Source organism: Silurus meridionalis, chromosome 18 (genome assembly GCF_014805685.1).
Source record: "Silurus meridionalis isolate SWU-2019-XX chromosome 18, ASM1480568v1, whole genome shotgun sequence".
In the NCBI taxonomy this organism is placed as follows: domain Eukaryota; kingdom Metazoa; phylum Chordata; class Actinopteri; order Siluriformes; family Siluridae; genus Silurus; species Silurus meridionalis.
The window spans coordinates 18,901,580-18,918,080 of record NC_060901.1 but is presented as its reverse complement, the minus strand read 5'-3'; the positions used below and the strand labels follow the sequence as shown (position 1 = coordinate 18,918,080).

The 16,501-nt window shown below is 40.1% G+C and overlaps 3 protein-coding genes across 4 annotated transcripts in view; all 3 read right to left on the bottom strand.

Annotated features, from left to right (window-relative positions):
- Positions 1 to 2,634, bottom strand: part of lrp6 (low density lipoprotein receptor-related protein 6) — a 36,685-nt gene extending 34,051 nt beyond the window's left edge. The window contains exon 1 of the mRNA XM_046873273.1: positions 2,013 to 2,634. Coding sequence (XP_046729229.1) covers positions 2,013 to 2,097 — 85 coding nt within the window. The 5' untranslated portion in view covers positions 2,098 to 2,634. The remainder of the gene's footprint in view (positions 1 to 2,012) is intronic.
- A 1,024-nt stretch (positions 2,635 to 3,658) lies between these two features.
- On the bottom strand, positions 3,659 to 11,857 carry mansc1 (MANSC domain containing 1). 2 transcript variants are annotated; one of them, XM_046874377.1, is made up of 5 exons: positions 11,300 to 11,857; positions 8,270 to 8,384; positions 7,636 to 7,943; positions 7,415 to 7,555; positions 3,659 to 6,157 (listed from the first exon to the last, which is right to left on the bottom strand). In XM_046874377.1, exons 3-5 carry the CDS (start codon positions 7,877 to 7,879, stop codon positions 5,112 to 5,114), a joined length of 1,431 nt encoding a protein of 476 aa, XP_046730333.1. In that variant the 5' UTR covers positions 7,880 to 7,943; positions 8,270 to 8,384; positions 11,300 to 11,857; the 3' UTR covers positions 3,659 to 5,111. The 2 variants fall into 2 exon arrangements, with proteins under 2 accessions (XP_046730333.1, XP_046730332.1); XM_046874376.1 differs by having other exon boundaries at positions 7,636 to 7,940; positions 11,300 to 11,856.
- A 1,519-nt stretch (positions 11,858 to 13,376) lies between these two features.
- Positions 13,377 to 16,501, bottom strand: c18h11orf98 (chromosome 18 C11orf98 homolog). The gene is made up of 4 exons (XM_046873515.1): positions 16,348 to 16,501; positions 15,162 to 15,286; positions 14,435 to 14,532; positions 13,377 to 14,139 (listed from the first exon to the last, which is right to left on the bottom strand). Exons 1-4 carry the CDS (start codon positions 16,381 to 16,383, stop codon positions 14,072 to 14,074), a joined length of 327 nt encoding a protein of 108 aa, XP_046729471.1. The 5' UTR covers positions 16,384 to 16,501; the 3' UTR covers positions 13,377 to 14,071.

The window sequence follows — 16,501 nt, the reverse complement described above, 5'->3', positions numbered from 1 at the left end:
CTAATGTTTTTTGTCAAAGATGCAGAAAACCCAAAAACAAAGTTCACAACAACCGTGTAATTAATTTGTTTCCATCACAGATGTACAAAGCTGAAAAAAAAGCCTTTATTTAAAGAAAGATACAACTTTGAACCGCCATCACACCATGAAACACAAACATACAGCAGGTCCGTTATGCAACATTTCAAAGTTCACGTCAGAATTTCTTTCCTAATACTTTATTATTCTCGTTCACCACCAATATTAACGCTAGACTCAGGGGTGTAAAGGTCGATCAGAGTCTGGAGTGCTCACATACACAACATAATACACTCAGTATGAGATAAAAAATAAAGACAAAAATAAAATTCGGCTAACCACAAGCCGTCATTTTTCCTCATAAATTTCTTCACCACCACCAAACAACTTACTTCCTCTGAAAGTCATTTCTGGCTTGTTTCATTTCCTCAGTCTGGATTATTTTTTCCCCCCCCAACCCTTATTCATTTATTCAGCTCTGAAGCTGTGTATGACCTCAAGGACTTCCTCTACTCTGGAGCTCATACCTCTGCAGGGCTTTCTGGCACAGACTCAAACCTCAGTTTGACACATGGACCACGGAGTTGCTCTCTCCCCCTCTCAACAGCAAAACCCTAAGGAGCTCCTGGTCTTGCTGATGTTTTATTTATTTATTTTTTTACATGGGGAATTTCCTTTCCCAAATATTTAGAAATTTGCAGAACAGCAGGGTGGCCATCCAACACCCTTTACACCTTCAATCATCCAAAATACAGAGGGTGTATAGAGATTATATATATATATATATATATATATAAAATTGAACATCACTTTTTTTTTACTAAATGCCTGTTGTATAATCTATAGTACATTTTCCCTTTTTTCTGAAGATGCCTTGGCATAATTGCAACCCTCAGGATGTGATGTTCATAGGCACAAGTAGTCTGGGTTCTCCTAAGAGCTGCTAAGGAAAAAAGAATCTGGGTATAAACACGTTATTCATACCTTTAATTATAACATTTAATGGGTTTGTAATTATTGAGGGAAAAATCTTTTTATATATAATATAGTTATATATATTGATTTATATAGGTTTCATTAGTGTTAAAAAGTCGACAGTGAAAGAAAAAAAAAGTCCCACTGATTCACATGAATGCATTATTCTAATGCCTTCTAACTAAATATTAGGAATATTATACATAAATATACACAGTCACTTAGACAAATACACAATAACCAAACAAATCATATGTCAAATCTGACAAGTGTACGTTTCTTTACAAAGCTATGGAAAAATAAATGTATTTACATAAACACATTACTTACTGTTTGTGTTCTTGACCTGAGAAAATTTTTTCCTTCTTTTTCTGAGGTAAAAGCCACGCCATAGTTCTAACCTTTTCAACTACAGGCCCAAACCCCTCTCTCTGTCTCACATACATTTATAAACACATATACATATATATATATATATATATATATATATATATATATATATATATATATATAAATATATACACGCACAAAATAAAAACAAAATATATCCTAACCCAAAAAGTCATGGTATATACAGTATAATTTTTTTTACCTCAGGACTGGAAGTTAGTTAGCAGGAATGCTAACCCTGTGCTGAACTCCGGCTAAAGCTAGCTAGCGATTCACAACAATGCAGCTCGGCTACAGAAAACTAGCAAGCAGACCCATGGAAAGTGTCAAAAGAAACTCCGAATATCTTATCAGACATTGTAAGTGAGTAATAAAGGAAATAATTCGGTAATTAAGTTAAAAATATATCTATATAAGAAAAGAGCTGATTTTTATTTTATTTTATTTAGGCGCCTCAGCGAGACATGCGCGCGAGCCTAAGAGGAGACACAGAGTTTTATAGACTGAGATCCGGCGACTCCTCTCACAGCTCCAGGAGGAAAAACAGGGGGGAAATTGAGTCTGTTGTGTTATTAAAAAGACCTAAAGACTGAGGAGAATAATAAAAGACGAGTTCGGTTCAAACTCACCGCGTATTTGCAAACAAAAAGTGCACAAAAAGAGACTCGGCAGCAGCGCGCCCATGTTTTTCCTCCGCTTCTCCCTGGAGCTCATCGCATGGTTGCCTCTGAATCCTCGTCTCCCGCTCGGTTGGATAAGAACCCCGGGTTTGGGGGAAAAATCCCTTTTTCCTTTGGTTTTTTTATTTCTCCAAGTTGTGGGAATTCGGCCGTGGTTATAACGCAGACGCGTTCATTCTTATGTCAGCTCCGGTCCCATTCTCTCTCTCTCACTCACTCACTCACTCACTCTCTCCCTGTGTGGTGGAGCTGCGATTCCTGACGCTGCGCCGCTTCCGAGTCGTATCCTTCCGCCGGGGGGTAGTGGTGGTAAAGTGGAAATGTATCATTCCGCCGTCTCGTTCTGTGTGTTTGTATGTATGAATACACCCGAACGCCTGCTATTGTTGTATCACCTGTATTGTCTTTTCGTCATCAGAACTGTAAGATATTTCTTTCTATTCGAGTTCTCTTGCGCAAATAAAGCGGTTTTCGTGCTCCCGTCTCAACGCGTTCGCGTCTCATTAAACGTCGAGTCGCATTCCAGTGGGACTACTTTTTCACACAATGAGCGGTGATGCGGTGTGTGTGTGTTTACGACAAAAGGGGTATATCACAATCATTTGTGTAACCGAATAAAAAATATTAATGATAGTTGTGTGTGATCAAATTCTATTTTTCTTATTTCAAAATATCATAAATCGTCGAACATGGAAATATGAGCCGCTCCAGCCATAAAATCCCAGACAAAAGTTCTTGTCAAGTCCCCAAAAAACAAGAACAACACTATTGTTATGTAGACATTTATGATGTACAAATGTATTTCACAGAGTCATATAGATCTTTTATATTGCATGCAGCTTCTTCTGTTCCTCTCACCTCTACATCATCACATCCATCACATATGCGGTTCTTCTTCTAATACAAAAACGTTCTGGAAGCACATAAAACCTGGACAGAATGAGTTTCTACAGTATAAGACACCCAAATTATGTTCTGGTATGGCGTGCTCCTGTACACAAAGCAAACTCCATGAAGAGTTTGGAGTGGAAGAGCTCCTCAATTCCACAAAATACCTGAACCCCCAGACCTCCTCACCAACTCAGCATTGTGTCTAATCTCTGTACAGTCTGAATAATCTCTGAATGTACATATTTCATATTGTACATTTATATAGAAAATTTTCTCTACATAAAATGTGATTTACACACAGCTTGCTCTAAATTTATTTATCTTCTTAATCTTTTCCTCCTATAGCTTATAAAGTTATCTAGCTGTCTGTCTGTCCGTCCGTCCGTCCGTCCGTCTATCTATCTATCTATCTATCTATCTATCTATCTATCTATCTATCTATCTATCTATCTATCTATCAGCTACACAAAATGTAGTGGAAAGACTAATAATTGCAAACACCATAGGATGAAATGATCAGGTGTCCACATACTTCTTCTGGAATGGATTTTCCAAACACCTGTAACTCTGAGCTATATTTTATATATATATATATAATATATATATAAAATGATTATTAATAATTAATATGATTATTGTGTTATGGTGTTTTTTATATATATATAAATTATTATTAATATTTTTTTAACCAGAACCTACAAACATTTCATTCAAAGAATTGACTTTTTTATTTTTTTTTTTGGCAGAAAAAAATAATGAAATGAAATTCAAAATTGTTGTTAAAAGCAACCACTCACAAAAAACAAGACCAAACCATCACCATTTATATATATATATACAGTGATAATTAAAAAAAAAAAAATTAAGCCATGTTCTATAAAATGGAGCACGAGAGCAGGAAGGTGGCTGTAGGTTTGACTGAGTGACTGCTGCCACCTTTGGTTAAAAAATGCAGTTACAGCTAATTCGATGTGTTCTACAGGTACCGGATTAGTTTCAGTCCAGTTTGTAAGCAGCCCTAGTTGGACTTCACTTCTTCATCCAGATCGCCATCATAAGGCTCAGGTTCCTTAAAGCCCTATATGATTGTGTACATAATGATTAGTCTTTAAAAACTATAACATTAGATTTTTGACCTGATACACACTCCTGGAAAACGTGTGAAAGTCACAAAAAAAGCATGTTAGAAACTGTACCGGAACACATCAAATATTGCAACTATGTTTACCATGCATGTGTTACAGTCACCTATCTTGTACACACACACCTTCACACTCACACACCTGCTCGTCAAGAAAAAAATTTTTTTTTAGTAAAAATAGTGCACATAATGTAATTTACCACCAAGAAGTAGTAGACGCACAAGAGAATCGCAGCACAAATGCAAACAATGTTTCAGAGACTTGTCCTATGGATCGGTGTAATAAATGTCAAACACATCAATACAACATAGAAGGGAAAAAAATCACAAAAGATGCAATGCACAGCAAGTAAATACAGTTTGATAAGCAGTTTTCTGTAAGGAAGCAACAGTACTGACTGGAAATGGCCTTATAAAGGTGCTCGTGAAAACCATTGCATGTTTTTTTCAGTGCATTCTGTCTTTCCATTTAGTTATTGACACCCTCCAAGCGACGAAGGTGTTAATCATTTGAAATGAACAGCATAACAACTGAAAAACAACCAAATATGTTTCATCAGATCAGATCAAAACGCTGACTTGGCTAGAGTAATGATTTTGCCCCTAGCATGGTTCATATGGTTCTAAATCAAGCCATTGTACAAATGAAGCCTCTGAACAAAGAGATTTGATTATGCAGCTGTTTTTACTGTAAATCAGCTTCATCATTGGTTTTACACAATGGAAATGTTAATGACTAAATGCACTGCCATAGCAAATGATGTCCAACAGTATTATAGTCCAAATTTTTTTTTTTTATTATCATTTTGTAGCTTCCTGAGGTCTTTGTATTGCTTTTCATTTACCCTTCAAATCCATCTCATCTTGTTCCATCCCACCAGCAATCATCTGAGTGGGGAAGATGTGACTTTTTTCAAGTCCTACATTTCAAAATATTTCGTTTCAGTGAACTAACGGGGGTACTTCTTAAAATTGAACGGGATTGTCTCTACGATCATCGAGGATTCGGTCGAGGGTTAGATCTCGTAGTGAAGGTCGTTGAGCTCCAGTCTCGTGTAGTGTCTCCTGTCAAAAGATTCCATGGCTCTGCGGCCCACGATGGCCACGACAAACGTGAGAATGATGAGTGTGAGAACCACCAGCAAGGCCAGGCTATTCTTCCACATCAAGTGTGACTCTTTAGACTTATCTGAAGCAGAGGCTGTAGGGTCAGAATTCGAATCTACGTTTTTCAGATCATTCTCCATCTCTACGACGACTATAGTTGTCCTTTCAGTGGTAGTTGTGGATGTAGTTGTTGTGGTAGTGGTAGTGGTAGTGGGAGTAGTCGTTGTGGTTGTAGACGGAATAGTGGTCTTGGTTGTAGCTGAAGATGTTGTGGTTGTCGAGAAAGTAGTCGTTGTGGTTGTGGTGGGGGTAGTAGTCGTGGTTGTCGTTGGGGTTGTAATAGTCGTGGTTGTCGTTGGGGTTGTAGTAGTCGTGGTTGTCGTTGGGGTTGTAGTAGTCGTGGTTGTTGTTGGGGTAGTAACAGCAGTGGTTGTAGTGGTAGTTGTACTAGTGGAAACAGTAGTAGGTATCACAGGTTTCTGTGTGGCTTGTTTCTGTATGGTTGGAATTTCACCTACTTTATTACTAGCCATTTTTTTTGGTGGCCTGACCTGCTTTTTGGATGGTCTGACTGGATTTGGAGGTGGCTGTGGTGGTTGGACAGGATGCATAGTTGTTGTGGTGCTAGTTGTAGAAGGTAGTTTTGTGGTTGTACTTGTTGATTGTGTTGTTGTTGTCGTTGTCATAGGCGATGTAGTGGTCGGCATGCTATCAGCGGGCATTGTAAGCAGGATGATTGCCAGCTCTGAGGCCGCTGTGGTGAAGGGGTTTGCTTTGCTCGGAGCCGTAGTTGTGGATGACTGCGTGGTAGTTGTCGTACTGGTGGGCTCAGTGGTGGTTGTCGTGGTCATTGGTTTTATGGTTGTCGATGTACATTGAGTAGGAGGTTGTTTTGTCAGCGTAAAGGGCATCGTGGATACCCGATCCTTTCCTTTAGTAGAAGGGTGTGTCAAACCTTTAGTACAAAAAAGGAAACATTATTCCATGAATATATTTCAGTGACAATCAGCCATGTTCCTTTTAATGAGCGTACACGCAGATGTCACAACCTTCCAACAAATCTGTTACTGAATAATGTAAAGTACAATGAATACCACTGTCAGTTGAGGATTCATTCCACTGGGCCTTACACATGCTGATGAATGACATGGGCCTGTGGTCATGGCCTTCTTGTTGAAAAAAGGACGTGTCAGTGATGATAGCCTTCCGGTTCCATCTGCAGGCTGATAAGCCACTTATGGAAACATTGTAGTTCTACCCTGGAGAATTCCTGTTTCGAGCAAAGTTCTGCACCCTTTGGGCAGTATAATCAAGACACAATGATCAAATGTAGTCGCTAATCAATGTGAAATATTTTTGCTTTGTTTATTTTACTGGAATGTGTAGGAGGATAAAGAGGACCTGCCCCACATGATGGATGGGATGAGGGGAATTGTGAGCAGATATCTGCTGGAAGACTTGTGCAATGTAGGAAAGCCTTCTGTGTGCATTTGACCGATCTTAAAGCACCCCCAGGTTTTGCTGTGCCATTCTGAAACCTGCACTCCCCTTTCCGGAGCCTCTTTAATGACAAGCCCAAACAGCAACCCTTTCAGCCTGAACAGAAGGATCAGCCTGTGCCATCCGTAGTGAGTGTTCCGTGTGCTAGCAATAAACCAGCTAAAGTATTGCCAGCGTTGGCATGTGGCCGATCCTGACAGCTGGCTATCCATCACATTACCTAGGACACACTACAGGGATAAATCTGCCAGCTGAGCATGCCATCGGACACTGCATCCTAAAGATGGAGTGTGTAGAATCAACCCCAGCTCCAGTGCTACGTGTTAGCAGAAATCCAGCACCTAAGTAAATTTAATAGTGAACAGGGCTTGGAAAACATTCCCAGATGGAAAACTGGGACGTTTGCAAAGCTAACAAAGGAAAGATAAGTTGTAACTAGAAAATGACACAGATTCCATATTGTTCAACCAGATCAAGACAATAAGTACGTTTATTTATTGCAAATACTGGATCAGGTGTGACTATGTTGGAAGGTGCTGGTATGTCATTAGCACACATACGAGTGATCTCTGAATACTGAAAGTAAGAAATGATCTAAAAATTGTATAATGTATAGATCAAACAGGTGCTGATAAGATATGAGAGTTCACATCTCTTGTCATAGGCAGGAAATCCTTCACATTGTATCACAATTAAAGTTTGTTTACATTACCTTTGAATATATCGTAAGTGTTAGACCCAGGCTTGACTGACATCAGGGGGCAGTCCTGCTCAGTTTCACAATGAAACAGGTAGCAGTTCTCAATACCATCTTGGCTTAATGGTTTAAACATCACCATGTTGCATTTTATACCTGTAAAATAGGAGAATTTTGCTGAAAGCATAATCTGATTAAAAATGTAAACAAAAAAAGCAACTTATGTAACACCTCACCTGGTTTCAGCTCCTCGGAGCAACAGGACAGAATGCAGTCTCTTTCTGCATCTTTTCTCCTTTTATCCATTACGGTCTTCTGATTATTCAGAGCCTTGGCCACATTCACAACAGTGTCTCGATGCTGCCTGGAGTAGCATGTCTCACCGCTGGAGCTCAAAGCACAACTGCAAGCCTGGAGAAAGATCAGAGCCCCAAGAAGCAGCTTAACTGCTCTGAAGGAGTGTCGATGAACCGGGAACATGGCTTTAAGAGCTCAGGAGATCCGTGGGATTCTCAGAGTCCTGATGCGAAAGGATTAAAACCTGCTGGGTGATAATTGGGGAGGCTTAGAAGTAAGAAAAACCGAGAGTTCTTCGATCATTTGAGCCGCAAATAACTTAAGCACCTTTAATTGCTCTTCCTACAACCAAAATGTTCTTCACAAACGAGTGAATTGAAGGTCAAAATGACATTCGTTCGACGCGTTTCGCTTATTTTATTGAGCACATGAATTTAATACTTACACTAGAACAGTAGAGATCATATTACAACTACACAACAAGCATTACAATTTTATAAATACATTACATTCACATTTGTAAGCCATTAAAGAAAGTTAAATCTTAACAAATCTGAGAAACGAGGTACCAACCAGTGCCTTGGATTTGCATGTACAATGCCATTAGACAGTCTCAAGTCCTTTGGGTCCAGAGCTCATGTGCAGTCGTCAATCTATCTCTGTAGAACTTTGCACTTCGCTCCTTTTACTGGAACATATCACATATGTTGTTGGTAATATCTTACTGGAATCATTAACATAGTCTCTTATCATCTGGGTAATAAGTTGTATTTGTTACAATCCCTATTTAAACAATAAATCTTTTACGTCAAACCGTTTCCTCAAGTGGAAAAGTATTCGGACAAACGTGTGACAATGCACCAGTTCACAAAACCAGCTTCGTGAATATTAAATGGGTTGGAAAGGAAGATTTCTGGTCGCCTACTACAGCTTTAAACCCTATTGAACACCTTTGGGATGATTTTTTGAACTTAGTGAACCCCAGGCTTCGTCACCTCACCTACATCAGTACCTGTCTTTACTAACACCCTTTTAGCTGAATAAGCAAATTCCCACAAAACACACCAAGATCTAGTGGAATCTTGGATCTTCTTTCCAGAAGAATAGAGATTATAAAGAACAGCAGAAAATGTGTTATGAGATGTTATAAAGGACATATGTTATGCTCAGGTGTCCACCAACTATTAGCCATTAGTGTATACGTTTATTTGGCACAATGTTGTGTTACAACTCTTCTGGTCTTGAGAACATCACAAAAGCAATGAGGCATCGATGTAACAAGGTCCTCCACAAGAACTACTGCATTGCACAGTTTCGGGGGAATAAAACAGCTGCAAACTGATGTGCCATAAGCCGGGAATCTGGGAACTGGAGAGAGCACTAATGACAACTCACGACTATGTATTTGATGCCATTTGTTGATGATTTGATCTCATTAAAATGACTATTTGGCTCATGACTGTGCTCACCTGAAGGAAAACACCAGGTCTGATGTCTAATTTATACCACACACTTACTGTAGTGTATATGAGGTCATATGACATAGACGTGCTGGAACGTATCATTTTGTGTGTATGTTTGGGTTGTGCCTATTAAACTACCCACTTAGGGCGTACGGAATGTGGAAAGCAAAGTCATCATGCTGTGGGAAATTTGTTCCATGCAGGTGCACCCAGTGCATATAAAAGCAAAAAGAAAAATGGTGAAGAAAGATCCAAAGTGTGGTATGGAAAGTGTGCATATCAAAGGACCTTTGGGTAAATCTGCTGTAATAACACTATATGGATAAAATTCCATGAACACCTGCACATAAGCTTATGAGCTTTTTAAACAACACATTCAGTCCTAATTTTGCTGTTCTTTCTAACCTGCACTCTTCTGGAAAAACGTTCCATTAGATGTGTGGAGATCTGTGTTTATTCAACCAAAAGGGTGTTCGGAGAGTGATGTAGGTGAAGTGAGGAGGCCTGGGGTCAAGTCAAGTCAAATCAAGTTTTTCTACAGCGCTTTTCCCAACAGACATTGTCTCAAAGCAGCTTTACAGAAATCAACAGTTAAGGTGAATGGTGTGCATTTATCCCTGATGAGCAGATGAGAAAAACTCCCTTAGATGTTATGAGGAAGAAACCTTGAGAGGAACCAAACTCAAAAGGGAAACATCATCCTCATTTGGGTGCAGTCAGCATTCCAATACATCCCAACAGAGTTTATGGCTCTATAGCAGGCCACTAAAGATCTTCCACTCCAACCCATATGTTCATAGAGCTGATTTGTGCACAGGAGCATGGTCATTCTGGAACAGGTTTGGGTCTTGTAGTTCAATGTAAAATTTAATGCTACTGCATCTTATACAATACTTTTGGACATACTGTCTATATTGCAATCAAACAATTAAACACCTGTCAAAGGAACCTTGTTTTGACTGTAATATATTAAACAGCAGGAATATGATTCTGTCAATCAGTGTTTGTTATATTAAATAACTTGAAATGTTACTCACTTCCGATTAACATGTATCAGTACAAAAAGAGATCAAGGTTTCTGCAAAAATATTGCTGAACTGAACTAAATGCTTTAAAAAATATAACCAAATTCCACGACGTGAAATCATTTTAAATAAATCGCGCTCTGTACACGGCCGAGAGTTTGTACACACCTCCCCATCGCTGCGATATATCCTTGTTGAACGTCTCATTGTCTCATGTTTTTGCTATTACGATCATTTCTACTCGTCTTTCCACTAGATTTTGGGGTGTGGCTTTGGAGATTAGTGATCGCTCAGCTACCGAGCATTACTGAGCACTACTGAGATCAGACATTGATGCTGAGGATTTGAGGAGGTCTGGTGGTTCAGTCAGAGTTTTACTTCATCTCGAATGTGTTCAGTTGGGTTAAGGAGGTCAGGTCTTTCTCTGTGCAGGAGTTCTTCTACTCTAACATTTGTAAAGTCTTCCATGAGCTCCTTTTGTGTAAAGAAGCACCCTCAGTCTGGAACACTCTCAAAGAGTCTAAGGTCTTATTAGGAAATTGGAAAGCTTCAGCGTACAGAGATGTTCTACAAATCTTCCGATTTATTTTTTAAGAAGACCCACATGGAAGGAAAACGTGGAGTAGTTAAACAACACACGTGTACAATCCCCATGAGAAATTGGTGTGACAGATTCCTGTCGAGACACGTAGGATTCCGGATCAGTTCTTTTGACTTCTTTTAGTCCTTTATGGTTGCATTGTTCTTCACAAAGGAACACCGCATTATAGTGCAAAGTGAACTGGGTGATGTTGAAGGCGTTCTTAATGAAGATCAGCAAAGCACTGGGGAATGACAAGTTGGATTGAACTGCACACTGGTGCTGATGTTGATGCGTTGCTAGGATACACAAGCATCATCCCGTGATAAGACCATCACAGTGATGCAATCTTAATGAAATCCCCAGATCGCCAGTTGTTTTTCTGTATTTTCTAAAACATGAATAAATTCATGCGTTCATTCAACGTGCATTCAAGCAAAGCTGGATTTTTTTAAACACCTGCTAGAACACGCACGCGCTCTTGGCCTTCTGGAGAAAAAAAAAATAAAAGAATGAAAAATTAGCCTATACTTACCCTTACTGAAATATCTCACAAGAGGATAAAACGATCAGCATCAGCATCATCTTCATAAGCATCCGGTCAATGTTGATCTTAATCATCCCAGAGAGGTGGATCTGAACATCAGGGTTTTTATTTTTTTATTTTTTTAAAGATGCCCACAAGGTCTATAATCTAAAATGGTGTCTACAGGAAACCGCATCCCACTGAGAGCATCCACACCACGCACTGAATTAAACACACATATTACTTAATTTTTACCTTCCCGGTCGCGTGCACACAAAAGACGGAGACGCGCCGAGCTGTTAGGTAACACGAAAAGGATAAATAAATCAAAAAACACCCGACACGCGCACAATAAATCAACGCGTGCGCTCGCGCAAAACAGCACCGCTTTAATTCCCGTTATTGAGTCGATCCAAAAAAAAATAGATGCAATGCTCCAGACTTCATCACGACTCTGACCCCATTTTTCTTTTTGTTTTTCGGCTCCTTGTAAATCCCCCCCAGTGCCACCCCCAATGAGAGCGTGCTTGCTGCAGAACCCGTATGTTAACAGGAGAGCAACCCTGCTGAATGAAGACACCACACACACATACACAAAGAGGTGTTGAAGGAGGAGAATGTTTCCACCTCCATCAACTACCCCTCCTTCCCCCACTACTAAAATGATACAACCACCAGCAGGTCTGCTCCTCATGCATGGATGAACATCATGTCTCAGAGATGTGTGTAAATGATAACAGTATCTGTGTGAGAGTGTGTGTTACTATGGCATCCATTTGTATAGAACATGTGGCACCACACAAACACAATGCATCAATCATGGTCTACCAAAGTGACCACACAATCTAGGAAATCGAGACGTTTCCAAATGCCGAATGTGGTTCTTTTAAAATCCGCTCCATGAATTGTTTCCTTCACATGAACTAGGAGGTCCAAATCTGCTCCAATGCTCCAGTGCACAAAGCCAGCTCCATGAACATATCTTTTGGAGTGGAAGATCTTGGCCTGCTATAAGCCATATTTAAAACCTCCAGGATGAACTTTTCACACTGACTGCACACCTGGCCTCCTCAACTCACTGCACCTCCAAACTCCGGTTTCTGATTTACAGCACTAAGACCCTTGTGGCTGAATGAGATACAAATCTGCACAACATCTTCCCAGAAGAGTTGTGGGTTCAAGTGTCCACAATATTTGTCATGTAGTGTAAAAACACTCTACACTGCATTTAAACCATGACATGTGAAATGATTAGTATTGATATGTTCATATGATCATGTATGGCACCTGTTAAGGGGATTGAGTTCTTCAGCAGCAAGTAAAGAATCAGTTCTCAAAGCTGATGTGTAAGAAAAATGGGAGAAAAAAAAAAGATTGGATTTGGTTTCCAAAGCAGGTCTTTGGTGATGTTCCCAATTTTGCAGAGGTTACCTACCAAAAATGTCATTGGAACTCCAGGCTAATGGAGCTGCAGAGCAGTCAGAGAGCTGATGCAGACCCCTATACACCACCCAAAGCTCATGGACACATGAGCATTAGAACTTGACTATAGACCAGTGGAAAAAGGTGGTCTGGTCTGCTCAGTCAGGCCAGTGAGTGGGCCAGTGGAGGCAGTATGATGCTCTGGATGATTCATTCCTTTGTTCAGGAGGATAATGCTGCTTGCACATCCACACATTGTTCAGGAACGGCTTCTGGAGGTGTTGACACAATCCCCAAAAGTCATTCCTAATCAAAGGACGTGCTGGAAGATCAAGTCTCATTCATGGAGACTGTAGCTCTGAACTTGAGGGATTTAAAGGATCCACACCTTGGTGCTAGGTAACACAGCACACCTAGAGACGTGTGCCTTAATGGGTCAGAGAGCTTTTGGAGGCAATACAATATTAGGATGGTGATTGTAACATTCTCTGATGATCAGTGTGAACGGTGTATATGTCACTGACTTCCTGTTTCAAAAGGAAGTGTATGGAATCAGTTTATAGCTCTAAAATGATTCTATATGGACTTTAAAGGACACTGATTTGTTTTTTTTAATTACAGTGAGCAAATCCTAGATATGAAAAAACGAAACCAGAGACAGCGCTGAACATGACGGTGAATTTTATTGTCGTTCACAAAACCGAAGAAGATCAAAGAGACTCGATCAGAAAACAAAGCGTGAATCTCATGAAACTTCAAACAATGAAATATTTTCATAAAAATGTTGGTCTGGTGAGATCGTCCACGGATCCATTCATCTCTAAATGTCACTTTTTGTTCTGCTTCACGTCGCTCTATGGTGTTGCTTTATCAGTACACTGTGATGACGTTCATCTCAAAAATCCAGCTCAAATGTGATTATGGAAATCTTGTAGCCTGCTGTTTAGATCCTGTACAGTCTAAATGTACAAAAATAGCAGATTTAACAACAATATATACACTATTTGGACAAAAGTATTGGGACACCTGACTTTTCCATATGCTACATGTGGTTTCACACGATTGTATAGAATGAATGTGGTGACATTAAATTTGCAATTCACTTGAACCAGGAGACCCGAAACTGACCCGGAATGACGAACTCTAAAGAATCATTTCGCTGACTGCACCCCAGGCCTCCTCACCTCTACCCTTATAGCTGAATAAGCACGGATTTCCAAAAAAATGAAAACAACGGAACATCCTCTAAAAAGGGTGGAGGTTATTATAACAACAAATGGGATGTTCACAAAGCACATATGTTCAGGTGTCCACACTTTGTCCATTCAGTGTAGATCGTTTACTCCGTATCGATCATCTCTACATCACTTGTCGTCGTCTTCTTCTTTTGGCCGCAGGAGTCGGTTTCTTCTTTGGTGCTTCTTCCACTTTAAAGAAAAAAGAGGCAACGGAGTTATATGTTATTTGATCTGATTTTAAACAGATAAAATGCTGATATTCAAGGAACAAATGGGTTTTTGATTGACATCAGTTCTTTACATAGAACAAACAATGTCATGTCGACACAAAAGTTCTGATAAATATGTATTTTTGTGATCTACTTGTATTGCTCCTGAGTGAGTGAAGCCTCGGATTACATGCGTGTGACGCTCGGGTGTCAACGTAATTTTGGCTACAGTGCTGAACGATATCACAAATCGAGGCAAATCTGTATAAACGTACCGTCCATGCCTTCCCTCTCTTTCTCCATGTGGCGCAGTTGTTTCAGCAGTTTTCGTCTTTTCTTCCCAGACAGGGTGATGTTCGCTCTGGCGCTCGTGCTGGGAAAAAAAAAGAAAGCGTACAATCAATTGGGCATAGAAACATACACAGCCTTTTATAATGGGGTCATGTGACTGAACCAATCACATTCAAAACAAATAGTCATACAGAATTCAAATAAAGATCAGATGGTCCACAGGATCTCACAGGATCCCAATCATAAGTAATCCTTAATTAAAACAGTTCTGGAATGAATAATCCCCAGCATAAATAGCCCTCAATTTAACTAGTCCCCAACATAAGAAAGATTTCAAATAAATCAATAAAAATCCGAATTTGTGTGTAAATGCAGCTGATTTGAACTAAAATCCCAGAGAATCCTGCACAAGACAACCAGGGTGTAGTTCTACATCTTCACCGCTTGAGGGCAGAACTGAGTACAACTGCAAGAAATCACTATTATAATTCTTCTGAATTTAACTAACCTGTAGGTTAACTAGTCCTCATCATAACTAATACTCAGTTTAACTAATCCCCAACACAACTAGTTATCCTTTAACTAATCCTGATTAATTTTAAACCTCATAACTAATCTTCAGCATGGCCACCTTTTCCTCCAAATGTTCATTTAATCCCAGTTTAACTAATCCTCAGCAGTAACTAGTCCCCATCATATGTTAGACCCCACCTTCTCTTTTTCAGGTGGTGTTTGGTTATAAGACCTTCATCCACCACCGCTCCAACAATGCGATGCTTCTTCCTCTTCTGCTTTGTCAGAACCCTCCTCCTCTTGAAAAGATTCTTCCCTAGTTCCTGCAGGAGAACCACACAAACCACAAAGAGTGACGACCGGATCTGCATCATTAGCGTGGGACCTGGGTTTTATCCAGGGTCCATACAACAAGTACATGAGAGGAACCCCAAGGAGAACATGAAGGAACACCAAAATAATTGTCAAAACGAGAACAAATATTGTGACACCTGATTCCCCCCTCCCCCCGACATATATAGTGTTGTTATTCCCCAAACTGAATTTAGAGGAACACAACTGCGCTAGGATGGCTTGGCATGATCCTGATCCTGGTCTTCTGCTCTTGTAGTCCATCCACCTCAAGGTTTGAGATGTTTCTGCTCAACCTGATGAAAACTCGTATGAGTTACTGAACCCTCCCTGGAAAGTTTGATGCAATAGCAATGTCAGATCAGGGGAGGTTTTTTGTTTTCAGCACCATGCTGTATAAAAACTGACATGCAAGAAAATCAGATGATCAGCAACATCTCGCAATATTCAGAAGCTCATCTGGTTCCGGCTAATCACAAAGATCAGTCTGATGTTCGATGTGAATTGAAGCTCTCGACTGCATGTGCATGATTTAACGAATCGTGTTGAAACATGATAAAAACTTTAACCGTACTGTATACACTGTTCAGCCAAAAGTATTGAGACACCAGACACATGTGGTTCTTCCTCAGACTGTTCCCACAAACTTGGAGGCACACGATCGTATAGAGAGCAATACCTTTTGCCTCGACTTGAACTACGAGACCCAAACCTGTTCCAGCATGACAATGCCCCTGAGCACAAAGCCAAAGCAGCTCTATGAACATATGGTCTGGAGAGGAAGATCTTGAGCGGCCTGCTATTGGGATGAATGTGAACCCTGACTGCACCCCAGACCTCCTCATCTCACCTACAACACTACCTGACATCTTCCCAGAAGATTTGAGGAGAAGAGTGGAGTTGAGAGCTCAGGTGTCCACAAACTTTTTACCATAAAGTGTCGGCTATGTGTATAAACACTCGTGTGTGTGTGTGTGTGTGTGTGTGTGTGTGTGTGTGTGTGTGTGAGATATAAAAGATTTAAGACACCTACTGTTTTCGGTCTATTGATTTTCCCACCTGGAGCCATGCTTACTTTCAACGTGCGAATACTCCGACTCAAGAAAGTTCACTTCCGGATCAAGTGACGTAAAATAAAAGTCCCTCAATGTTTTGGATAAAACAAGAGCAGCGCTGTGCCCTCTAAC

Excerpts from the sequence above, each read along its gene's own strand:
- mansc1 (XM_046874377.1), bottom strand. The coding sequence starts at position 7,879 with ATGTTCCCGGTTCATCGACACTCCTTCAGAGCAGTTAAGCTGCTTCTT. Across the intron at positions 7,556-7,635 it reads CTCCGAGGAGCTGAAACCAG|GTATAAAATGCAACATGGTG; the intron begins GTGAGGTGTTAC and ends CCTATTTTACAG. Across the intron at positions 6,158-7,414 it reads CACTTACGATATATTCAAAG|GTTTGACACACCCTTCTACT; the intron begins GTAATGTAAACA and ends TTTGTACTAAAG.
- c18h11orf98 (XM_046873515.1), bottom strand. The coding sequence starts at position 16,383 with ATGGCTCCAGGTGGGAAAATCAATAGACCGAAAACA. Across the intron at positions 14,533-15,161 it reads CACCACCTGAAAAAGAGAAG|CACGAGCGCCAGAGCGAACA; the intron begins GTGGGGTCTAAC and ends TTTTTTTCCCAG. Across the intron at positions 14,140-14,434 it reads AGAGAGGGAAGGCATGGACG|TGGAAGAAGCACCAAAGAAG; the intron begins GTACGTTTATAC and ends TTTTCTTTAAAG.